The 25,904-nt window shown below is 40.5% G+C and overlaps 1 protein-coding gene and 3 long non-coding RNA genes across 8 annotated transcripts in view; 2 read left to right on the top strand and 2 right to left on the bottom strand.

Moving 5' to 3' along the window:
* Positions 1 to 25,904, bottom strand: part of LOC114283123 (formin-like protein 18) — a 30,773-nt gene that overhangs the window by 811 nt on the left and 4,058 nt on the right. For 2 of the 5 annotated variants that reach the window (XM_082901368.1, XM_028225957.2), the window contains exons 3-16: positions 24,098 to 24,319; positions 22,039 to 24,002; positions 21,754 to 21,883; positions 20,859 to 20,930; positions 19,716 to 19,814; positions 19,486 to 19,527; positions 19,242 to 19,322; positions 19,109 to 19,159; positions 18,928 to 19,009; positions 13,974 to 14,068; positions 13,125 to 13,196; positions 12,927 to 13,043; positions 5,447 to 5,515; positions 5,294 to 5,360 (exon numbers count right to left, since the gene is read on the bottom strand). In XM_082901368.1, coding sequence (XP_082757494.1) covers positions 5,294 to 5,360; positions 5,447 to 5,515; positions 12,927 to 13,043; positions 13,125 to 13,196; positions 13,974 to 14,068; positions 18,928 to 19,009; positions 19,109 to 19,159; positions 19,242 to 19,322; positions 19,486 to 19,527; positions 19,716 to 19,814; positions 20,859 to 20,930; positions 21,754 to 21,883; positions 22,039 to 24,002; positions 24,098 to 24,319 — 3,163 coding nt within the window. Of the gene's footprint in view, positions 1 to 5,293; positions 5,361 to 5,446; positions 5,516 to 12,926; positions 13,044 to 13,124; positions 13,197 to 13,973; positions 14,086 to 18,927; positions 19,010 to 19,108; positions 19,160 to 19,241; positions 19,323 to 19,485; positions 19,528 to 19,715; positions 19,815 to 20,858; positions 20,931 to 21,753; positions 21,884 to 22,038; positions 24,003 to 24,097; positions 24,320 to 25,904 lie in introns of all 5 variants that reach the window. The other 3 variants (XM_082901369.1, XM_028225962.2, XM_028225974.2) reach the window with 3 other exon arrangements.
* Positions 7 to 4,906, top strand: LOC145805927 (uncharacterized). The gene is made up of 2 exons (XR_014348232.1): positions 7 to 1,770; positions 1,801 to 4,906. It is a non-coding gene; the product is annotated as an uncharacterized LOC145805927 (long non-coding RNA).
* On the bottom strand, positions 1,582 to 5,154 carry LOC145805925 (uncharacterized). The gene is made up of 2 exons (XR_014348230.1): positions 4,288 to 5,154; positions 1,582 to 4,250 (listed from the first exon to the last, which is right to left on the bottom strand). It is a non-coding gene; the product is annotated as an uncharacterized LOC145805925 (long non-coding RNA).
* On the top strand, positions 10,331 to 16,580 carry LOC145805926 (uncharacterized). The gene is made up of 3 exons (XR_014348231.1): positions 10,331 to 12,146; positions 13,981 to 14,112; positions 14,549 to 16,580. It is a non-coding gene; the product is annotated as an uncharacterized LOC145805926 (long non-coding RNA).

The raw sequence follows: 25,904 nt of genomic DNA, 5'->3' as shown, positions 1-25,904 counted from the left end.
CTGCAGTACACATTCCAAATAAATTCAAGATCAGCATAAGAGAGTGGAGCATGAACTAGTAAATGAATACAGATTGGAATGCTTCAATTTAAGAAACAGAGTAACCAAAAACGAAATGGCATTTACAAAATACATCTCAGAAACTGGTACACTTTCAAGCTTAAAGAATCATTGAACAGAAAATAATGGAAAGAAAACTTATTGCAAGAGGACTAACTCTTTTTCCCAGAGATCTGTTTTCAATAGCTGAGATGGCAAGAGTAGAGTTGAAGGACACGACTGTTTGGAAATGTTTTCGAACATTAAGCTGAAAATCTGAGCTCACAAGAAACTTTTACAAACTCATGAGCAACAATCTAGAAACTCATAAGAAAAACCCTTGGTAGAATTTTCTCAATTGTCCATAATCTGAAGCTCTTTTTCAATAATGAGTTCCAACATTCTTATAATTTTCTTCGATCATAACCTAATCTCAGTATTCTGCTGATTATGCTAATGTTAAAAAAAAAAATTCCCTCAAAGTTTTTGTGAGTTTATTGAACTTCTAATATTGTGCCCCATTTCTTGCTTCCCATTTCCTAGGATATTTTTTACTCCAGTTTCACCCTTTCATTTCGCTCAACATTTCCCATTTCCACTTCCTTTTTCTGGCAACTATGCTTTAAAGCAACCCAGGCTTTCATTTCCTATCTGCTTCTCAACTTGAGTATTGGCACAATATTGCTCAAATGGATGCCACCAAACAGTGCAAACCCATACAACAAGGCAACTATTGAACTTCTAATATTGTGCCACATTTCTTGCTTCCCATTTTCTAGGATATTTTGTACTCCAGTTTCACCCTTTCACTTCGCTCGACATTTCCCATTTCCACTTCCTTTTTCTGGCAACTATGCTTTAAAGCAACCCAGGCTTTCATTTCCTATCTGCTTCTCAACTTGAGTATTGGCACAATATTGCTCAAATGGATGCCACCAAACAGTGCAAACCCATACAACAAGGCAACACCGAATTCAAGTGTTGCTTATCTGCATTGAAGCAATCCGTGTTTTATTTCCCTAGGTAATTAAGCACTTAATTTAATAGTTTACAGGTATATTAATGGCATAAACTGCATTATCTATGCACACTTGACCACATTGCATCTTCATTATATGATGATCATGATTCTAATTTATACATTATGATCACCCGAGGAAAAAAAAAAAAGAAGAAGAAAAACATGTCTTTTAATTGAAATTCCCAGGTTTGCTATTAATTTCCATCTTTTTGTCTCAACAAAACAATTAATTATTTGATATCTGTTGATAATTCTATCATATGTCTGTATTCTGAAACCTCAATATGGCAGTTAAAATCAGTAATATTTCCACTGGGTGCTGGTGGATCAACTTATTCATCAAGTCACTTTCTTTTGCAAAACTGGAACACTACAAATGTTAATCCACTCAAAGTTTTTAACCTAAAACCTTGTATCTCACTCCATGGACAAACTTGAGGATTAACATCCGATGACTGTCAGTGGGTGCAACACATATATGTAATTAATTGTAAGAAAGAAATAATGTATAGAGAAAGAGAGAGAATAAATTGTATGTATTATTATTGATTGATATATTGATATGGTTACAATGATTCCTATATATAGGAGAGGGTGAGTGTGTAGTAGGTGAGGAGTAGGTGAAGTGGAGGTGGTAGTGGTGTAGTGGGTTAGGTTTAGTGGAGTAGGTGAGGTGGTAGTGGTGTAGTGGGTTAGGTTTAGTGGAGTAGGTTTAAGTGGGTGAAAGTTTAGTGGAGTAGGTGAGGTGGTAGTGGTGTAGTGGGTTAGGTTTAGTGGAGTAGGTTTAAGTGGATGAAGTAGGTGGAGAGTAGGTGGATTTTAACAGCCCCCCGCAAACTCAAGGGGGATAGGAACTAACCAACTTGAGTTTGGAGAGAGTAACAAAATAAGAAAATACATAAAAATAAAAGAGGATAGGTGACACTGTATGGTCGTGTCAGACCATTGGTGAAGACACTGGATGGTGGTGTCATAACGTTGTAGAGGACACTGTATGGGGATGTCATAACGTTGTAGATGACACTGTATGGTGGTGTCATAACGGTGTAGAGGACACTGGATGGCGGTGTCAGACCGATGTAGAAGACAGTTTATGGGGTCATGTCGGACCGTTGTAGCAGATAATGCTGTGACAGTTGTTGTGACAGTTGTTGTGACAGTTTACGGAGTCTTGCTGGACCCTTGTAGAAACTAACCGGAATCAATGTCGGGACAGTTTACAGAGTCTTGTCGGACCCATAAAGGAGCTAACCGGAATCAATGTCGGGACAGTTTACAGAGTCTTGTCGGACCCATAAAGGAGCTAACCGGAATCAATGTCGGGACAGTTTACAGAGTCTTGTCGGACCCTTGGAAAAGCTAACCGGAATCAAATGTCGGGACAGTTTACAGAGTCTTGTCGGACCCTTGAAGGAGCTAACCGGAATCAATGTCGGGACAGTTTACAGAGTCTTGTCGGACCCTTAAAGGAGCTAACCGGAATCAATGTCGGGACAGTTTACAGAGTCTTGTCGGACCCTTGTAGAAACTAACCGGAATCTATGTCGGGACAGTTTACAGAGTCTTGTCGGACCCATAAAAAGTCGCACCCTCAAAAGGTGTGCCCAATCGGTCAAAAAAGGCGTGCCATCAAAAGGCGTGCCTAACTTATCAAAAGGTGTGCCGGGCATGATGGTGAGGCACGTGAGCGCCTTGGCTAGCGCGCCCGTGTTGTCGGCTGGCGTCGCGCGATGCGCGTGTCTGCCTTGGCTATATAACCAAGACGAAGGCAGAGGCTGAGGCAGAGAAAAAACTGAGAGAAACCTCTGAAAAATCCTTCGTGTTGCTGAGAAAGATAGTTCCGTTTGCTGAGAGAGAATCTGTAATACTCTGTTGCCCAGAAAATAGTCTGTAACACTTTGTTGCCCAGAAAATGGCTTTGTCCTCGTCTTCCCGTGGACTGCTCACCCTCTTTCCCGACCTCAACGAGTCAACAAGAGAGAGAACTGGTGCGGTGGCACTGGAATCTCAACCAAGCGCCCCGGAGTTTGCTCCGTTGAACTTTCCGATGCGGTCTGTGGAGCAAAGAATGGCAGTGCAGTCGGATGTGGAGGCCAATCAGTATACCTTGAAGTCATGTGTGGAAACCATGACTGCGGTTACAAATTTGTCGAACCGGCTGCAGAGTAGGACAAATGAGGTGCAGCAGTTAAACGCCCAACTGGCTCTGCTCCAACGCATGTATAAGGATGCGCGAGCAGAGATAAGTGTGCTAAAGGCGGAAAACAAGGAGCTGAAACGGAAGGCCAGTTTTATGTTCCGATTTGGAGGGCCGCCATATGCTGCAGTGGAGGAGCAGGGAGTAGTGATCATGCCCAGTGGAGTGGGAAACACGGAGGCAACACCGGCAAGGGCCGCCCAAGACGGTGGCAAGAAGAAAAGACCGGCGGAATAGGCGAGAAGAAAAATCCCACTGTTCCGATTTGTGTTGGTTGTGTTTTGTTTTGTTTTGTGTTTTTTTATTTTTATTTTTTTTTATTTTTTTTTTTTTATGGTGTAAAATGCTGATCGGGGTTGATCCCCGGCATGAAGAAATGACAAGTTTGTAAAATGTTTTTTTTTTTGTTTTTTTTTGTTTTTTTTTGTTTTTGTTTTTGTTTTGGGAGTGTTTTGTTGAAAAAATAAAAATAAAATGAAAGAAAACAAGGGAGAAAGAAAATAGATAAAAAATATTTATAGATGGATTATATGAAAAATATCAGTGCGATTGTTTCAAAATAAAGTGGGGTATTTAAAAAAGAGGAAAAGTGACTTGGAAAAAATAAATAAAAATAAGTAATTTTTGAAATCAAATGGAGGAGAGAGAGGGACAAACCCATGTGATAAAGTGGAGAGAGAGTCGGTGAGTGGGGTGCAAAAGGTGAAGGAGAAATGATGGATTGAAAATGGTTTGGGTCAAAAGTGGACACTGTTAGTGGGGAACATGAGTGCATTGATTATTTGATATAATAATAATAATAATAAAAATAAAAAGTTAGAACAGTTGGAGAGAATGAGTGGAGTATGGTAAGGGTTTCATCCAAAGCCAAAATTCCTGCAGCGAATCACTTCGCAAATCCTAGCATGAACTTTTTCTCTTTCCAGGCTTATTCATGAATTTCCTGGTGATTTCAAGAGCCTCTGGTGGCATTGTGGCAGAGAACACCCCAACCTGGATTTTGGGTGGCAGCAACTGAGAACACCCCAACCTGGATTTTGGGTGGCAGCAACTGGAAAATATCATAGATCTGATTTTTAAAAAACCTCGTGACAGCATTTCATCAGCTTCATCCAAGACAAACATTTTGATGTAAACAGGGCGAAGTGATTGTCTCCGCAACATGTCAAACACACGACCAGGAGTACCAACAACAACATGAACCCCACTGGAGAGAATGCGCTGATCTTCGCGCACACTAGTCCCTCCAACACAAGCATGAACCTTCACACTTTGCTGGGCAAGTTCAAGAGTGGGTGGAAGAACCAAAGCTTGGCACTCAACCAAGCTATAATCTAGCTGCTGCAGAATTCCAGAGCAGAATGTTGCAGTGTTTCCAGTTCCAGACTGTCTCGTCATATGAGGTGAAGAATTCTTCTCCATCAGCCTCACACATGACTACAGTTGCACAAATCTTTGTTGATTTTATCAGCGGAATAGGTTGAGGTCCGGCGGGCGGCTAAGGTGAGGTTGCCGCCCGCCGGGGAAGCGAAAATACTAGGTTTTAAACCAGCTCTGATACCATGTAAGAAATAATGTATAGAGAAAGAGAGAGAATAAATTGTATGTATTATTATTGATTGATATATTGATATGGTTACAATGATTCCTATATATAGGAGAGGGTGAGTGTGTAGTAGGTGAGGAGTAGGTGAAGTGGAGGTGGTAGTGGTGTAGTGGGTTAGGTTTAGTGGAGTAGGTGAGGTGGTAGTGGTGTAGTGGGTTAGGTTTAGTGGAGTAGGTTTAAGTGGGTGAAAGTTTAGTGGAGTAGGTGAGGTGGTAGTGGTGTAGTGGGTTAGGTTTAGTGGAGTAGGTTTAAGTGGATGAAGTAGGTGGAGAGTAGGTGGATTTTAACATTAATTTTGGTATGTAAAAGTGAATGTGGAAAAAAACTAGGCTTTCTGTAAAATTTATTTTAGTTTCTTTTCATTTTCAATAAGCAATTAGTTTCTTTACTAACATGTTAATGTTTACAGCAAACTAACAAACCAGACTACCTTGTTCAAATGGAGTACGGGCTGGATCTTCTCCGAAGTAAAGAGCCAATGCATCAGCATTCCTTCCCTGGAATCATCCCCAGTGTGTTCAATAATGAGATTTTAATCTTGTAAGCAAAACAAGAATGTTAAAAAGAAAACATTGAGACATACCACTCCAGAATAAAGTGAAGCCAAAGATCTCACTTCACCTTCAGCAAAATCAAGAAAGTCCTTTAAAAGCTGAACATTTAAAAATAGCATCAATGATCAGAAAGGGAAGCTACAGAGACATTTTAACTACTGGACCAAATAAAACAAAGTAGATTCTTGTTGCACTTAAAAGATAGGGTAAATTACACCGATCACCCTTGAGGTTTAGAAAAAATACTTCCGTTTTAGTAAATATAAATGTTGGTGTAAAAGAGATGACACGATCATTTTTCCATCTAGACGACTAACGAATTACTGATAAAAATGGGGCAAAGTGTTATGTAAATTACAATTTCAGGGAGCCCAATGTAAATATGTCAAACTTGTGAGGCTAGATGTATTTTCTCCATACTTCAAGGAAGGTTAGTGTAATTTACCCTAAAATATATGAGCAGCTGGTAAGTAAGTGTATATCTGAAATTAGCCATTTAATTTACTCATGGTTTTTTTTTTTGGATAAATAAATAGACTTTATTAGAAAAGCATCAAGACGATGCAAATAATAGAAAAACCACCCCCAAAGGACCAAAGAAAACTATCTAAGCAAATCCTCCACAAAATCTACAAAAACCAAAACACTTTGTTAAAACCTATCACCTACTTCACCCACTTTAACCTACTCCACTAAACCTAACCCACTACACCACTACCACCTCACCTACTCCACTAAACCTAACCCACTACACCACTACCACCTCCACTTCACCTACTCCTTACCTACTACACACTCACCCTCTTCTATATATAGGAATCATGAATCATTGTAATAAATATATAACATTATATCAATCAATCAATAATACATGTATTTTAACATGGTATCAGAGCAGGTTTAGAACCTAGTATTCGCGCTTCACCGGCGGGCGGCAACCTCACCTTAGCCGTCCGCCGGACCTCAACCTAGTCCGCTTATTTTCTACACATACCTTCCCATCATTGCCCAAATCCTCTCTCCCTCGGATGTGTAACCATTAATTTGCTCAACATCTTTGGCATCTTCTTCTAATGCCCTTCTCCTTGCAACATTGACGTAGTGGTCTCTGTGTGTAATTGACACTGGCCTAACCCTTTCAACAGTAGCTCCAACGGCTTCAAGTATTTGAGATTTCTCAATAGCAACGTCATCTGGGATAACCACACGGCATTTGCATCCATAGGCCGGAGCCACAGTTGCACGACTGATAGCTGTGCTCCCAGCACTCCCCTCTGTAACTACTCCACCTTGAGCCATCTCATCATGATTCTGATCAAAGGAGTGTTGCCAATGGCGTCGATGAGCCCATTTCTTGGTTTCTTCTTCGGTGTGGTTGTAGCTGCGGCCTCCATCGCCACCGTACTCCCCAGTTGGGACATTAGAATTTCCGCCGCTACATTTAAATCCCCATCTGCAGCTGCCACTGCAACTTCTACCTGTGTCCTTTCAAAACCCATTGCTACAAGATTTTGGATCTCTTCTTCTGAGACGACTGAGCCCTGATGGTGTGCAAGGACTCCAGCAGCTGTAGCTGTGGCACCATCGAATGCAGACTGCCTTCCATTTACAATCTGCTGGTCTGCACCAGTTGCTGTTGGATGGTTGGGGCTGCCACCATTATCCAACAGTCTAGCCTCTAGGCTTGAATCAGAACATACAGTGGAAACTCTCTCTCTCGAGGGAGTTGTTCTCTCTCCCAACCTGGCTGATGATCTGTTCTTGTTCAAAGTATTCATGGAGTGTGGTGTTGGGCTCTTCACCAAGACTGCTGCAGCGTATCAAAAGCGACAAGAAAATTTTTTTAAGGAGCTGGAATTTGTGTTTTTGCGGATGTGGTGATGGCCATTATTGCAGATTTCATGCTTGTCTCCCTCCCTGCTCCTACTGTCTCTCTCCACTCAAGGACACCCTCATAAAATAACATAAAAACATATCAGCAGCAGAGGAAAAAAGGCCACCCACACACACACAACAACCACGTGATTTCCCACTTTTCTTTTCTTTTAATATATATATATATATATATATTTTTATTATAATATATTTCCCCCAATATATTTCCACCATCCTCTAGAATAATAATTCTTCACACACTCCCACTTTGACCCATTTATTTTTTTATTTTTTTATTTATTTTCGATTCCCTTCTTTTCAAAAAAAAAAAAAAAAAAAAAAAAACAATTTCCAACTTTGCACAACAACCCATATTTTATTTCTCTCACGGGTCTCACCCCGATCACCATGTTTCCACATACAAAAACACAAAAAAAAAAAAAAACACAACACAAAAATAAAATAAAATAAAATAAAATAAAATACAAACAAACACCCACATTCACAGGTGGGATTTTTCTTCTCTATTCTGCCGCCGGTCTTTTCTTCTTGCCTCCGTCTTGGGCGGCCCTTGCCGGTGTTGCCTCCGTGTTTCCCACTCCACTGGGCATGATCACTACTCCCTGCTCCTCCACTGCAGCATATGGCGGCCCTCCAAATCGGAACATAACGGTGGCCTTCCGCTTCAGCTCCTTGTTTTCCGCCTTTAGCACACTTATCTCTGCTCGCGCATCCTTATACATGCGTTGGAGCAGAGCCAGTTGGGCGTTTAACTGCTGCACCTCATTTGTCCTACTCTGCAGCCGGTGCGACAGGTTTGTGACCGCCGTCATGGTCTCCACACATGACTTCAAAGTATACTGATTGGCCTCAATATCAGTTTGCACTGCCATTTTTTGCTCCACCGACCGCATCGGAAAGTTCAACGGAGCAAAACAAGAGGCGCTTGGTTGAGGTTCACTGGCCACCGCACCAGTTATCTCTCTTGTTGACTCGTTGAGGTCGGGAAAAAGAGTGAGCAGACCACGGGACGAAGAGGCCATATTCTGGGTAGCTGAACGGGAAGACGAGGCCATGTTATGGGTTGCTGAGTGTTTCAGAGAAAGGTTGGTTACAGAATGGCAACAGAGTGTTCCAGAATCTCTTTCTCAGAAACGGAGGAGTTTTTTCAAAGGATTTTCGGCGGTTTCAGACTGGTTTGCACAGCCTCCGCCTCAACCTTGGTTAAATAGCCGAGGCCGACACGCCACTCTGTCGCTCACGTGCCTCGCCGCGTCTCCGGCTCACCTTTTGATGGCTCGACGCTTTCTGTCAGGCACGCCTTTTGATGAAGTGGGCGCGCCTTTTGAGGGCGCGACTTTTGAGGGCTCACTATATATATCCATATATATATATATTTGGGCAGCCTATATACACCATCATACAGTGTATTTTTTAAGGGTCCGACAAGACTCTGTAAACTGTCCCGACATTGATTCCGGTTAGTTTCTCCAAGGGTCCAGCAAGACTCCGTAAACTGTCACAACAACTGTCACAACACCTTTTGAGGGTGCGACTTTTTAGGGGTCCGACAAGACTCTGTAAACTGTCCCGACATTGATTCCGGTTAGCTTCTTCAAGAGTCCGACAAGACTCTGTAAACTGTCCCGACATTGATTCCGGTTAGCTCCTTCATGGGTCCGACAAGACTCTGTAAACTGTCCCGACATTGATTTCGGTTAGTTTCTACAAGGGTCCAGCAAGACTCCGTAAACTGTCACAACAACTATCTCAACATTGTCAGCTACAACGGTCCGACATGACCCCATAAACTGTCTTCTACATCGGTCTGACACCCCCATACAGTGTCCTCTACAACGTTATGACACCCTCATACCGTGTCCTCTACAACGTTATAACACCACCATCCAGTGTCTTCACCAATGGTCTGACACGACCATACAGTGTCACCTATCCTCTTTTATTTTTATGTATTTTCTTGTTTTGTAACTCTCTCCAAACTCAAGTTGGTTAGTTCCTATCCCCCTTGAGTTTGCGGGGGCTGTTAAAACCTATCACCTACTTCACCCACTTAAACCTACTCCACTAAACCTAACCCACTACACCACTACCACCTCACCTACTCCACTAAACCTAACCCACTACACCACTACCACCTCCACTTCACCTACTCCTTACCTACTACACACTCACCCTCTCCTATATATAGGAATCATGAATCATTGTAATAAATATATAACATTATATCAATCAATCAATAATACATGTATTTTAACAATCAATAATACATGTATTTTAACACACTTGGATCAACCGAACCCGTAATCCAACTATGCAATACCATCAACAACCGACAAGATAAGGAAAAACCTCCTACCTCTTTCCCCTCCTTCACCAGCACCCGATTATCCCACCACATGAGAACACCACCTGCCGCCCCTACAGCTGGTTGGAAAGCCCAATCCACATGCCTACTGCCCCATATATCCCTTACTACATCCAACCCCACCCACTCCATTTTGGTTTCTTGAAGGCACACCACATCCGCTCTAGCACTCTTCAATAAGAATCTAACCACTGCCCACTTTCCTTTATCATTTAAACCCCGTACATTCCAAATCAATATTTTCAAATGCATGGCAACAACAAAGGATCTTCATGCCCTTTCTTCACCCTTCGACCATCCCCAATCCTCTAACTATCATAATTGATGGAACATTCCAATCTGCGTATCCCGTCCTCCTCTATCCTCCTGGCCCATGCTCTGTAACTCCTGCCCCCTCGGCGCACCCCCTCTTCATGACATCTCAGTGGCAAAAAACAGTTTAAAAGCCTTTTCCTCATGTCCTTCAAAAGAAACTCCCAAAAATTTACTAACCTCAGCAATCCGAGTCAATACCCACTCAGAAACCTTTCCGATGTCAATGGATGCTTTGCCTAGAAATTCACCTCCAAATCCTGCTCAGTATCTGACTATAGGTTGGCCAACACCATATTCCCAGCTTCCACTGCCAGTGGCTGGAGTACTAAGGCTAGTCCATCACCCATCTCTGCCCAGCGAGCCTCTAATTCTGCCCCCCATTCCTCACGACCCTCCTGACGTACATGCTCTACCCCACTAAGCTCCTCCCCAATCGGCAAATGTACTGGAGGTTGAGAATCTGACCCACCAACCGCTATGTACTGCCCGTAGTGTGACGGCAGCGTTAGAGACTTCTCATCCCTTAGAGGCTATGTCGTGTCTTTCGTACCTGACGTTGATTCCTCACCACCATTATTGCGGCGAACCGACCCAACACCAGCGTATAACGAAACGAAAAGCCATTTAATAGTTGGATTCACCTGTGGGCCCACCTCCCTCACTTGGCCAGTTGGCCCTTAAATAAGGGCCTGAGGAGATTTAAAAATCCCATTGGGGCTCTCGGATTGATTGCCAGCCAAAGAAAACTAGCCCATATGCAAAGGCACCCAAGTTGTAAGGCCCAAATCCCCCTGTCCCAACTTCTGGACTTGGGAGTCCACTAGGCCCAAATTTCCCTAGCCCAACTGTTTGATTAGGGAGTCCACTAGGTCCACCTCCGCATCCAACTGAGCCACCTCCTTTCTGCTTACATTCGGTCTGCCCTGAAACCCAGCTCTATTGCCCTCCTTCACAAATCTACGATTTTCCCCAAATCTTCCATTCCCCTAAATCCGCCGATCATCATGCCTCCATACACTGGTTTCCTTAGTCTTCCAAAATTCTCCATTTGTTACTGCCACCGGCTGGGAAGCTTCAATTTATGGCCCTGACTCTGGCCAGGTCGGTAGCGAGTACAGCCACGACTCCCAACAGAGTAAAACCCTAGCAGGAATGCTTCTGTCTCTTCAAACCGGCAACTGAACCATTCCCAGGTCCGTTGACTATTCATCAGCCTCCACAAAACCCCCACACCGATGGCCAACCGCCAACCACCCGATATGTTGCTTTTCTACGAAGGTGTAAAGGTATTCCCATCACCCTAGCCCACTTGTACGTCTCCGTGACCAACGTCTTCCCCTTGTCACATAGAACACTCAGTGACCACCATCGCAAAGGCAAATCGCGTCCATCAATCACCCATCGGTGCCGCGACACATCCTCTACCTCACGCCGGAATGGAAAAACAAACAAGAAGGGCTAGCTCCCTATCGGGCGAATCTCCACTTGCCCAACCCGCTTCCACCAATGACCAACCCATTCCACCATAGATGAGAACCCAACTCCTCTACTCCCCACCTCTCCCACTTGACCCACCAGCGCCCTCTCCAACAAATCAAACCACCCCTTCTTCGTCACGCCCTTCACCACCACATCACCTACCTCCATTGATTCAATTGCCCTCTCAGCCGAGTTAGCAAATCTCCTCCCTTTCGTCACCCTCTTAGCCGCATCAATCCAGGCCACCCAACCATCCCCTTTAGCAAATCCTTTCAAAACTAGTGCCACTCCCTCCCAGCCGTCCCCAAAATCCGACATGGAAAGAAAAGTCTGAGTTCTTTTACCCTCCAAGGTAATCACAATCTGAAACATAGAACTACCATCTTCCTCAACATGGGTCCAAACTGCCACGCTACGCCGTTTCCTCTCTAACCCACCCACAAACGAATGACGGCCTTGATTCCGTGACGCCCACCACAGCTTCGCGCCTATCCATCACACTTCAAATCCCACCAACCTCACTTCCCTGCGCAAGCCTTGCCCTCGCTCCACTATGGACAAACACGGATGACCCCCAAACATCTCTGCCATCTCCTCAAACTCGAAGGACCGCCCCCCAAGAAAAAGGATCCGCTGGCATGGCCCAATCTCCTCCCTCACCGGAAGCATTTCAGGTAATTACCACATCCCACCGGAAATCTCTTCTAAATATGGAAATAATTAGAGAGTAATTTACTCATGGTTTTAAGGTCAAGCTAACCTTATGCCAAACACCCTCATTTTGACAGATGCAATGACATTTAACAATGGTGGCAATTTTTAGAGATCTTTTTTTTCCCTTTCTTTAAAATTTTTTATTTGTATTAAAAGAATGGACTGCATATTTCAATTTACAGAAACCATATTTCTTTTATGGTTTTCTGTTTCAGGAACTTTTTATTTTTACCAAATCACGGTGTACATGTAGAAATCATGTGTATCTATACATACATATCATAGAGAGAGAGAGAGAGAGAGAGAGAGAGTAGTGTTATGGTGGAAAAACAGATAACATCAAACAAACACACCTAAGAGTTTATATCATAATGCCAAGAAAAAAAGTTTATATCATAAGACAAAAGTAAATACAAAAGAAAATAAAAGATTACTTCGAGAGACAAGTTATCTACATTCACATTTTCACTATATATATACAGACATGTAGATATGTATTTACAAACTAATGAAATAGCACTAATTCCATAGAAGAATCACATTTTAGAATCTTATCAAATTTGAGAAATCATTGCATGTCAAAAGAGGAAGGCAAGGCCCCTTGTCTAGAATAAATAGGCTCAAATGGCTGCAAGCCACAAAAAAATTCCAGTAAAACCCTGTGGAAAATTTAAGCAAGATGCCAATACAGAAAAACTTCATCCTGAACGTGATAAAAGATTGTTGATGTACATAATTACCTTGCAAAAATTTTCAGATACAGTACCATCATTTTCTGAGGCGGTTAGTTCCTGAACAACTTTCTCTAGGCCTTTGCTAATCGCTTGCATTTCCTCTGCCAAATATTTCAATTGTATCTGCATGATAATCAATCATTTATCCCAATGTATGACAATTGAATGAAAGAAAAATTCATGTTTACATGGAAAAATGAATACCTTTGTTGAAGCCTCCAAGCTTACGAGGTCTTTCGGGAAATCTAACAGTTCTGGTAGTTTCTCAGCAAGCACCTACAGATTGTCAGAACAAGTAGTTTCAACATGTTTGAAAAGTAGATAGTACGGAAGATCTGTTCTCTAATGACAAGGCAAACATATGTTGAGACTCAGAACAAAATAATTTTTTCCTACTCTTTTCCATTTCTTCCCTTTATACATCTCTTAAAGTGTTCACTATGAACAAAATGGAAGAAATTGACTTCTGCCAAATAGTGTTACACTTGCAACCATATCTCCCAACATGTGAAAAGGAGAAGAAAAAAATAAAAATTTGAATCCACACTTGGAATGGCTTAAATATCTATACCATCTAATTATGCAAAAAGAGACGGTTTGCTCAGTGAGAAAGGAAGTTCATATCTGTTAGCCATCTTGCACCAAATTCAAACAATAACCATATTCCATCATATGTGACAGCTGATTATGTTTCTAGCACAATTTATTGTTTTATAAAAGCATTGAACTTGGAATGCATTTTTTCCAACATTAGTTTGTCATGTCAACCATTTGGGAAGTTTTAAATTATAAATGGCTATAAGTTTAGAAAAAAAGCACAGAACATTACTTCATAGCCATATGCAGTATGCATTATTATATATATGCATGAGAGAACACACAAATGCATGGGCAAAATGCACCATGACTTCACAAAAAGGGAAAATAAATTAAAATGGAGGACATTGGCATCATCCAACACCTTTGCAGGATTTGAAGTTCAGTTAATTTAAAACCACATTTGTTGAACAAATTTGACAAGAAAATACGCATCATCAAATTAAAAATTTGTACCTTGCAGAGATAGTGCATGAGGGTCATCTTGTTGTTCCTGGCTCGGGTATCAGTAAGTTTAAGAAGACTATCTAATCGAAATCCAACGGCAGAACCTACAGGGAATGGAACTCTGAAATCATGCCGAAACCAAAGCAAGGTACAATTGTTATTTATAAAAATAAAAAATTAAATAAACAAACAAATCAAGGTACATTTGTAACAAAAACAATAACAATTAAGTCATTTGTCTCTTTCTCATCCCCACTACTACTAGAATTTTACAATTTTTTTAAATGCTTTTTTTTTTTTTTATAATGGAAAACGTATTCCACAACTAAGCCTTTAAATCTTTTGTTTATGACCTTCTAATACTCATAAGCCTCAATATGTTCAACTATGTAATCATTGAAAATGTATTAACATTTACATAGGCTTTAGTTTTTGTTTCCAAAGATTTTTCAAATGTTTTCAATTTTCTTTTTCTCATTTCCTTTATGTTTCTGAAACATTTCTGTTTCCAACCTAATTGAAACAACATATTGGAACAAAATTTTGATCCTTGATGTTACTATGTTCATTCTGCAACCTCCTAGGAACCAGTCATCAGTGATGCCAGAGGTATCATCATGGGAAGAAGAGCCTGCCACTGCCGATTCCCTTAAGCTTAATATCTAGGTTCACAAGTATAATTATTTATTGGTATAGTGTTTTCCTTTTCTTTCTTTGTAATCAAGGTTTTAAAAAACGGCCGCAACCGTTACATAACGCCGTTACGTAACGGTTTTGGAGTTTACCGCCACCCGTTACGGCCGCTTTTGCAGTGTGATTGAGATTCACAGGTGTGTCGGCCGTAGCGGCGGCCGTAGCGGCTGCCATAGCGGTCGTAACGGCCTGTTACGCACCGTTGCGTAACGGTTTCAAACTGTATCTTTCGAAAAAATACACAAAAAAAAACTAAAAATAGGGGAAGAGGGATAGAGAGAAGAGGGAAGATAAAGAGAGAAAATGGAGGAACAAGAGATAGAGAGAGAGAAGAGGGAAGATGAAGAACATGTTATTGATTTGTTGAAACTGTAAGACCTATGCTATTCTATTCAGCTGCTATCACTAAACCATTTTGTTTGTGTGTGTCTATCTATTTATTGTTTGAAAATAATAATAATAATAAATGTGGTCATTATCTATTTAGTTTGGTTAAAATATGTATATATATTTAGGCTCTTATTTATTCTCTTACTTTTGTCATTATTTATCTTATATATAATAGTTAGTAATTGATTTTTTGTATAATATAAAGTTATTAATTATTAAAATAAAATGTAAAAAACTCAGTTTATAATGATTTAAAAATATGAAATATATTGGATCATACTTAAAAATTCACAAAAATTGATCAATATTTATTTTTAACCCAATAAATATGATCATGGAAAAAAAATATGCGTATCGGTAAATTTTTTTCAAATTGTGCGAAAAATAAAAAAATTCACGGTTTCGGTTACCGCAACCGTTACACTACGGCCTTTACACCCCGCAACCGCAACCGCGTCACCGCCACCGTTACTGCGACCGCAACCACTTTTCAGAACCTTGTTTGTAATCTTAAATTTATCCCATTTTATTATAGCAAAAATCATAAGACCAACTCGTACATCACCTTGTGCTTGTAATACTAATATACGTGTACATCTTTAGAGGACAAGATCGAACATTACACTTTGTGTAAAATAAATTGATAGAGATAGAATATTGTATTATTGATTTATATGTTGATATATATTACAATGATTCATGATTCCAATATATAGAAGAGGGTGAGTGTGTAGTAGGTAAGGAGTAGGTGAAGTGGAGGTGGTAGTGGTGTAGTGGGTTAGGTTTAGTGGAGTAGGTGAGGTGGTAGTGGTGTAGTGGGTTAGGTTTAGTGGAGTAGGTTTAAGTGGGTGAAGTAGGTGATAGGTTTTAACAGCCCCCCGCAAACTCAAGGGGGATAGGAACTAGCCAACTTGAGTTTGGAGAGAGTAACAAAACAAGAAAATAGACGAATACATAAAAGAAAAGAGGATAGGAGACACTGTATGGTCGTGTCAGACCGATGGTGAAGACACTGTATGGTGGTGTCATAACGTTGTAGAGGACACTGGATGGTTGTGTCAGACCGATGTAGAAGACAGTTTATGGGGTCATGTCGGACCGTTGTAGCAGACAATGTTGTGATAGTTGTTGTGACAGTTTACGGAGTCTTGTTGGACCCTTGTAGAAACTAACCGAAATCAATGTCGGGACAGTTTACAGAGTCTTGTCGGACCCTTGAAGGAGCTAACCGGAATCAATGTCGGGACAGTTTACAGAGTCTTGTCGGACCCTTAAAAAATACACTGTATGATGGTGTATATAGGCTGCCCAAATATATATATATATGGATATATATAGTGAGCCCTCAAAAGTCGCGCCCTCAAAAGGCGCGCCCACTTCATCAAAAGGCGTGCCTGACAGAAAGCGTCGAGCCATCAAAAGGTGAGCCGGAGACGCGGCGAGGCACGTGAGCGACAGAGTGGCGTGTCGGCCTCGGCTATTTAACCAAGGTTGAGGCGGAGGCTGTGCAAACCAGTCTGAAACCGCCGAAAATCCTTTGAAAAAACTCTTCCGTTTCTGAGAAAGAGATTCTGGAACACTCTGTTGCCATTCTGTAACCAACCTTTCTCTGAAACACTCAGCAACCCATAACATGGCCTCGTCTTCCCGTTCAGCTACCCAGAATATGGCCTCTTCATCCCGTGGTCTGCTCACTCTTTTTCCCGACCTCAACGAGTCAACAAGAGAGATAACTGGTGCGGTGGCACTGGAACCTCAACCAAGCGCCCCGGAGTTTGCTCCGTTGAGCTTTCCTATGCGGTCTGTGGAGCAAAAAATGGCAGTGCAGTCGGATGTGGAGGCCAATCAGTATACATTGAAGTCATGTGTGGAAACCATGACTGCGGTTACAAATTTGTCGAACCGGCTGCAGAGTAGGACAAATGAGGTGCAGCAGTTAAACGCCCAACTGGCTCTGCTCCAACGCATGTATAAGGATGCGTGAGCAGAGATAAGTGTGCTAAAGGCGGAAAACAAGGAGCTGAAGCGGAAGGCCACCGTTATGTTCCGATTTGGAGGTCCGCCATATGCTGCAGTGGAGGAGTATGGGGGAGTGAACATGCTCGGCGGCGTGGAAAACACGGAGGCAGCACCGTCAAGGGCCGCTCAGGACGGAGGCAAGAAGAAAAGAACTGCGGCAGAGTAAAGAAGGGATAAGGAAAAAATCCCGCCTGTGGGTGGGTGTTTGTGGGTGATGTTTGTTTGTTTGTTTTTTTTTTTTTTTTTTTTTGGTTGGGTGTGTAAAATGGTGATCGGGGTTGATCCCGGAGATGAATAAAATATGGGTGTTGTGCAAAGTTGTAAATTGTTTGGTTTTTTTTTTTTTTTTAAAGAGGGGGAACACGCCCATGTGATAATAATAAAAATAATAAGAATGATAAGGAGAATTTGCTCATTGTCCAGTAAAGTGATGGGAGATAGGAGGAGAGAGAGTGTGTTTGAGTAATATATTATAATAAAAAAAAAAAAGATATATATATATATATATGTATGGGACAGTGGAGAAGATGGGTTTGAAAATGATGATGATAAATAAGATAAAATAAGTCTTTGATGGGCGGTGGGATCAGACAGCTGCTTTATTTGAAAGATAAAATGTAGTGGATGTGAATATTAAAATAAAAAGAAAGGAAAGAGAGGGTTAAAAGCAAGTGGAAAGATGAGAGAGAGACAATGGTGAAGTACTCAAAAGAGCCTGACAATCCCATCCCACCAAGTCCTGCAAAGCCAGGGGCTCAGATCTCATAGTCCATTTCAAGAACACAAGAGAGACAGCACATGCCAGCAGGAAGCTGCCTTTGGCGAAGGCTAAGAGGTATTTAGAAGATGTTCTGGCTCACAAGCAGGCCATACCTTTCACGCGTTTTTTTTTTTTTTTTTTTAGGGGTGTAGGACGAACTGCTCAGGCAAAGAACAGACATTCAAATGGACAAGGACGTTGGCCTATCAAATCTGCTGGATTCATACTCGACTTGCTTAAAAATGGTGAGAGTAACGCCGAGGTGAAAGGCTCATCAAGGTGAATCCAAGCGGTCCCGGTAGGTGGAGACGGGCTCGGATCTGGCCGGCGAGACGGGTGTTTGAGAAGAGGCCGGCGACGGAGATGCGACTGCGTGTGGTTGCGGTGGAGATCTGGATGGCGGCAACGAGGTAGTGTTTGAGCTCGATACGCTACAAGAAGAAAATGAGAGTTTGCTCGATAAGCTTCGATTTGCAGAGGAAAGGTGTGATGAAGCAGAGGCAATAGCCAGGCAGCTTGAGCAACAGGTTGCGAATCTTGAGAAGGTGTATCCCTAGAAGCCCGATTGTTGTCCAAGAAGAAGGCAGCCTTGCAGCAAAGAGAGGCTGCTTTGAAAGTGGCAGCATAAACATATAGTGGCAGAGGTGAAGGGAGGTTTGAATTGGTTGAGATCCGGCGGGTGGTCAAGGCAAGGTTGCCGCCCGCCGGAAGGTGAAGAACACCAAGATCTTTAACCTATAGCTCTGATACCATGTAAAATAAATTGATAGAGATAGAATATTGTATTATTGATTTATATGTTGATATATATTACAATGATTCATGATTCCTATATATAGAAGAGGGTGAGTGTGTAGTAGGTAAGGAGTAGGTGAAGTGGAGGTGGTAGTGGTGTAGTGGGTTAGGTTTAGTGGAGTAGGTGAGGTGGTAGTGGTGTAGTGGGTTAGGTTTAGTGGAGTAGGTTTAAGTGGGTGAAGTAGGTGATAGGTTTTAAAACTTTGATTCTGATGGATTAAAACCCAAATGCAATGATATCTTACATATCTGATCCGTAAGCCTATAGAGGTACATTGGGAGAGCAAAGCCAACTCCTTTACTCACCTCTTGCAGTTCCATGGTTCAAAGCATTTCCCAATGAAAGAATAGTTTGCATGATTCTTTTTAACTTGACTGAATTCCTGATCTGATAAGCACGTTATTCAAAATGATTAAGCAAAGATAGTCTTCAAAGTAACGCCTTTGTCAAGAAAAACAAGAAAAGAAAAAAGGCCAATTATCTTACCTCTTCAGCTACAGAATTTACAATATTCAAATTATTTCTGAGGTCAGATACCTGAAGAAGAGCAAGAAAGGAAACATATTGGTAACAACAAAGAAAGAATAAAAGAAAACAATTAGCAACATTGCTCTCTGACCTGTGTATGAAACTGTATTTTAAATGAGAATACTCTTAGTTTACACTCCACCCGTGGCACTTTCATCAACTCTAAGAAGAACTGTCACAGACATGTTAAAAGCATGTGAATCAGAACAAAATGAAAAACAAAGCAGCTTTAGACACATATGAAGTAATCCTCCCTGAACCATATAAGGCAGTTAGGACCACAATTGTGAAACAGGATGTTATAATTGAAGATGAAGGAAAACAATCTGACTAACCTTTTCACATTTTCCTAAGTTCTCCTTATCGCCATTGTAATTCTGATCATGAACTAAGGTTAGAATACGGAAAAAAAGAGAAGGGCACACCCATATTTCAATAGTTGACAATCTACTTCTACAACTGGAAGGTATCTAATAAATGGTGGGGTAATATTAAAATCCCATCATCTTAGAGAAGATTCTAAAAAATGGCAGATTAAAAATATTCAGAAACAAAGTTCACTTACCTTGAGAACTTCCATTTCTTCTTTTGTTGGACAGAATTTTATCAGATTTTCAACTTGATCAATGTCCAGTGCGGAATCATCCAAAGCAAGGACTGAACTCTGTAGGAGATTTGTACCAAAGCAACAATTAAAGGGAATATTTATTAAAAGCAATATTTTTATTTTTAAATATATATAAAAAAATAAATAAATAAACTGTATCTCAACCACGTGTGCAGAGCTGCAATTGGAACAGAAACATAATTTGGCACATAAATATTGATATGATAAATGGATATCAGCCCAAAATTTTCAAGACAAGGGTTCCAGCTACATGGACATGTATTTACGAATGCGACTACTACTATGTCCTGACTTGTCTTGGAAGAACCATAGAGAGTATCCTACAATAGTAAAGTAAAATAGATTTACAATGGAAACAAATAAAATGATCTGTAATCCTCAAGCTAGTGGAACATAAATTATCAAAACAAGAAGTTATAAACTCTTGATGAGAACAATATATGTATACCAAACCAAACTAAGCCTTGTGCACCAATTAGGTGGGGTCGGCTACATGAATCATATGCTCAAAAAGAAAAAACTGTAGTTGTGATTGTATCTACAAATTTGGTGTCGACAGACATTGTTAATTCCAAAGTGTTATTATCTTTTGAAAATTAAATATCTGGGGGAGGGGAGATGTAGCACAGAGAGGGAGAAAGAAGAAGAGGAAGAAGAACAACGGTCACTGCCCTAACACAAAACAGCCACAGCCTTCAATGCTCAATATTATTCAATGCAAATCCTAATATTTGTAAGTCAAAAGAAACCTAATCAAAATAGAAACCTGAATCCTATTATTATTTGGAAACTTAATAAAAAACTAAATATTGCTAATATCTTAACTATCAATAAATCAAAATAAATAAACATGAATATTACAATTTAGAAAATTATAAATAAAGTTTACAACCAAAATTTGAGTGTGTCCATTCAACATCAAGGGGTCTCATATTAAATCTAAACATATATCTATATATTACAAAGCCCATTTCTAACCAGAACAGCAAAGGATCCATTTAGTGTGCAGGGAGAAGAGCTTTAAAAACAAGCAAGCAGACAAAAACAAAACAAGACATAGACACAAAAGGTTTAGCTTACCATCAAATCACTCAAAGGAACCTTAACTTTCGTAAGCATGATTTCACAATTATATGCCCGTCTGAGGTCTATCTGCAAGGACAAGAATATATTTTATGATAACAAATCAGAATTTATACTTTGCAAATCATAACTGTTCAATCATGAATACAAGAAAAAAATTAAAGAGTAAGACCATGCAATACACACTAGATCCTCATATTGAATGATGCAATCCTCAGATTCAGCAGAAATGTAGTATGAAAGTTAAAAACCTATGTGACAACAATGAGACACATCACATTCAACATTGCGAAATAGAATTAGACATGGCATTTTGCAAACATTCACAAAAAATGAAATTATACTCTCACCCATTATACCCTCTAACCAACAATAAATGGAATTTTGACAGAATGCATTCTAACTCCAATTAACTGTGTGTGTGCGCGCGTGTTCTGGCACCCATGTGCATGGGTATGAACATATACATGTTACACAAATGTGCATATACACCTGAATCTATATTCCTTGTATAGATGGAAATTTGGGAACATATTTTGAACCACATCTAGAAACCCTACAAACTTTCTTCTCCACATAAAACAGTAACCTATAAGCTTTCTATAACCAAAAATCACTCCAATTCCTACTGTAGGCAGCAATACTCCAAGTTTCCTAAAGTTATCCTGCTTCACGACCTACTGAGGAAAATGCCAGCCCACACGGAACTGCCAAGATAGAAGGGTGGACGAATGATACAGACAGCTCTAATCAAGAGTAAAACAGGATAGATAAACCAAGTAAACAAAACAAATAGGAATGCTACTAAAAGGATAGATAAACCAAGTAAACAAAATAAACAGGAATGCTACTAACTGCATGCCCTATTTTTTATAAATAAGCACTAAATTACCAGATTAACTTTGTCAGATTTAGTTCTCAAGGCATGACGATTTGATCTCCCACCTGTGCTTCCATTATTCGAATTGGGAACAGTGGCCGCAAAAAGACTCTCAAGTTCAGACATATCAAACTCTGGAGCCCTAGTGCAGACAAAACAGGAAGAGAAATCATGCCAATGTAATTGAATATGCAACCATATTTATTTTTGAAAAAGAAAATTTAAAAAATAAACAAATAAAAAGAAAGAAAGAAAGAAGGAAATGAGAGAAAAGAAGCTGAGGAAAATCGCACATACTTGGAAGCTTCATCAGGTTTTTGTGGCTCAGCCCATAAGCTTCCTTGCATGGCCCTTGTTAACTTCAGCCAATGATATGGCTTCAAGTTAGCCCTCCTATCCTGATTCCTTGGACATGTGCGTGAAGACAACTTTCCCTTCATGCTGAAAGGTGGTGCAGGAATTGGAGGTACGTTTCCATTACTGCCTGCAGAATGAGATCGTGGAGCGGTTCCACCAGTTTTTAATAACCCATTGGAAAATGGAGCTGGAGGAGGTGGTACAGGTGGAACATGTGGAGAATTCTCAGACAAGGGATCCTTTGAAATGTTGGGAGGAGGGGGTGGTGGTGGCGCTGAGGATGCAATACTAGGGCTTGAGGCTGGCTCCGAACATAGAGGAGGTGGAGGAGGGCCAGCCACATCTGATGAAGAAACTGGGACAGCAGCTGATGAAGCAATCCTAGAGAGTGGAGGAGCTGGAGGGGGAGGGGGAGGGGGAGTCGTTGAGAATGAGTTCTTAACAGTGGGAGATGGAGACGGCCATGAGGAAGAAATGGGTGGAGAAGGGGGAGTGGGAAATGACTTCCTGATAGTGGAAGATGGAGCTAACCCTAAGACAGATGGAGGTGGAGTAGGTGGAGGGGGTGGAGAAGGGCCAGCCACAACTGCTGAAGGAACTGGGTCAATAGCTGATGAAGCAATCCCAAAGGGTGGAGAAGTTGAAGGGGGAGGAAGAAGAGAAGTTGAAGATGAGTTGTCAACTGTGGGAAATAGAGCCAGCCCAGAGGAAGAAGTGGGTGGAGGAGGAGGAGGAAGAGTGGCAAATGACTTCTTGATAGTGGGAGATGGAGCTGCCCCTGAAAAAGGAGGTTGAGGGTTAGGCAGAGCAGAGAATGATTTCTTGACTGAGGGCAATGAAGATGCTCCTGAAAGAGAAGTGGGTGAGGCCGGAGGAGAAACTGATGATTGTTTCCCTTCACACTTTACTGAGGTTAAAGGGTGTTGGGAAAATAACGACGATGATAGTCCTGAAGCTAATAGGGGATGAGGAGGAGGAGGAGGAGGAGGAGGAAGGGAGGGAGAGGCAGGAGGAGGAGGGGTTAAAGAAGTTGTAGTCATAGTTGCAGAAACCGCCACACAAGGTTGTAATGAGGGAAACGGCTGTGGTGGCTGCAGTATCGAGACGATACCGGGCTGAAAAGGTTTAGACAGCCTTGGAACAGGATCTGAAGCCACAGGAGTTAGAGATACCTGGTGAGTGATTTCTTTGTTTTCAGACTCTTTATGGTCATGCAACAAAGCTGTAATGCCCAGAGATGAGGGTGCACTATGATATCTTGAGATAGACACAGGTGAACCTTGCAACAAATTGCAATATGACACTGGAGAAGATAGAGAAGTGTGAGGTATTCTCTGGGATATGATATTAAGATGAGCAGGGCGCTGAAGAGCAACCTGCAGTTCTTGGGGCTCAATCTTCTTCACTGGTGAGTTCACATCTAGAGATGCCTTTGGAGAGGGCATAATAAATTGTTTACCCAGAACAACTGATGGGGAACTTTTAAAGTTGTCATCTGATTCATCCAACTTTGGTTTCTCTACAACTCTTTCAGGACTTGGTTCCTGCAACAGACGGCTATTTTTCTCACATGAGGGAGGGCCGGACTCCAAATTTTCTAGAAGCATATCAATTTTCTGAGGTGTCGCAGGTTTTGGTTTCTCTATAAATTCCTCACAATATGGTCCTAAGAACACACTGATCTTTTTAGCACTGCGGGGAGAGGCAAACTCCATTTGTTCTTGGAGAATATTGATTTGCTGGAGCATACTTAATGCTAGATCCACCTTTGGATCTATCCAATCCACATTGCTGAACATCTCTTGAACTTTAGCAAATGCTTCAATAGGAAGACCTTTCTCTTCAGTACTAGGCAAATCAATTGAAATAAGTGAAGATTCCGCATCCATCTCTGAGAAAAGTACCTTCAGCCAGCCAAAAGAAAACAGAAATTTGGTTCTTAAGAAAACAGACACTGCATTGCTAAAGATTATTGAAAAAATGGGAAAAGGATATATACCTCTGCTCTGAAGTCCTTGGGAAACTGGTCCTTGGCATTCCATAAGATATCAATTTCATCACGGTTAAGCATCAAGATGTTTGATCTAATAAAAGCGGTGTTGAACATGACCCGGAACATCATTGCCTCACATTCCAATTCATTATCCAAGCTAATGCACTCGAGCACAACATCGCCTTGAGTATGGCAATGAATGTCGATTTTAACAAGTTCGCAATCTGCCTGCAATAAAATATGAAGGATTTCCCAGGGAAAAATATATATAATGAAAAAAAATATGCATTAAACTAGATTAACATGAATGCACTTCCAAATTAGAGAATAGAAAGTAAAAAAATGTTTCCACGAATTGTTTTCTGTACTCAATAAATTCCCAATCACTACAAAGAACTCCGTACAATAGGAGATGATTAACAGATAAATGCACATTTTTGTTTTGGTAAAAAAACCAGTTGGTCTTTACTATTCCATCTGGCAAAAATTAAGTCCGCATAGCCAATATAACATTGACAATCCAAAACATTGTGAAGTACCTTACAACTAGACAGGATACAAGATAGATATCAGGATGGGATATGCTGCCTGACACATTGTTGTTGGATACACAGTTGACAGGCATACCAAAAAGGAGAGAAAAAAATATTTCCAAACCATGAAAAGTTCCATGAGTTACATTCTGATTAATCTCCTAATCATATAGTTATATGAACACAATCGTAAAATAACTATGCTCAATGCTCAATGCTGCATTTAAACTTCAATTTACACTAGATGTTAGTACTTGAATAATTGTAATCATGTTTCCAGTCTATGAAACACGGACACTCCATTTTAGCTGCCGTAACAATGTCGAAAACATGTCGGAAATTCCATGTATCGTGTAAAAAAATATATATATGTGTCCTATATGAGGGCACGCCACACAACACACTAAGGTTTATATTATAATTTTAGAAAGGTGATTTGGTGGTCAAAGTATAAATTTGGAAACAAGAGGGTGAAAATTGGAAAAACAAAAATGTTCCACTAATATGTTCAATCTTCGATGTCTCTAATCTATTCCTTTTATTCTATGCCCTAAAGTTCATCTGAGAGAGGTGGAGAGCATATCTCCTTGAAAAAATCAGTTGCCCTTCTCATCTTTTGCTAGTGTTCTTATTAGCCATTTACCCTCATTGTAGGGAATTTTTGGTGCAGACTTTTGGTAAATGTTAACTCTGTATTATTACTCATCAAACCAAATAGTGGAGATTTATGTATTTTTTTACGGATGATCTATTCATTATTGAACCAAAATGCTTTTGATATTTTGTGTTATAAATTTATAATGGTTTGTGGTTCATGAAATAGTAGTATTTTTTATGTTGAATAATATTCAAATTATAGATTGAGTGGTATTTTCATGTTGAATTAGTATTAATTTTTCTTTTTCTTTTTTTGGTTGTTTGTGGATAAAAATTAGCAAATAAATAAATAAATATAATTGTTGTATCCTTGTTGTGTCCATAATTTTTGTTTTTGAAAATTGTCATGTCTCATGTCAATGTCCGGGCCCATATCCATGTTGGTGCATCTTACTTACTAGTTCAAATGAACCCAAAGTTGGACACATTCATCAAACAATATGCATACCCAAGTCCATTCAACATGATACGTAGTCAAAATGAGCTGCAAACTCCTGTTTCTTTTTCCAATCAGATTTGGATTGTGTCCCATTATCCAGAAAACTACTGCCAGTTAAGTTTTTTTTTTTTAATTTTCAATTGATAATGCTGCCAGCTTAAAGTTGACCATTCACAAAACAAAA

This window comes from Camellia sinensis, chromosome 13 (genome assembly GCF_055761805.1).
Source record: "Camellia sinensis isolate YWXY chromosome 13, ASM5576180v1, whole genome shotgun sequence".
NCBI classification, from domain to species: Eukaryota; Viridiplantae; Streptophyta; class Magnoliopsida; order Ericales; family Theaceae; genus Camellia; species Camellia sinensis.
This window is presented reverse-complemented; position numbering and strand designations above follow the sequence as displayed.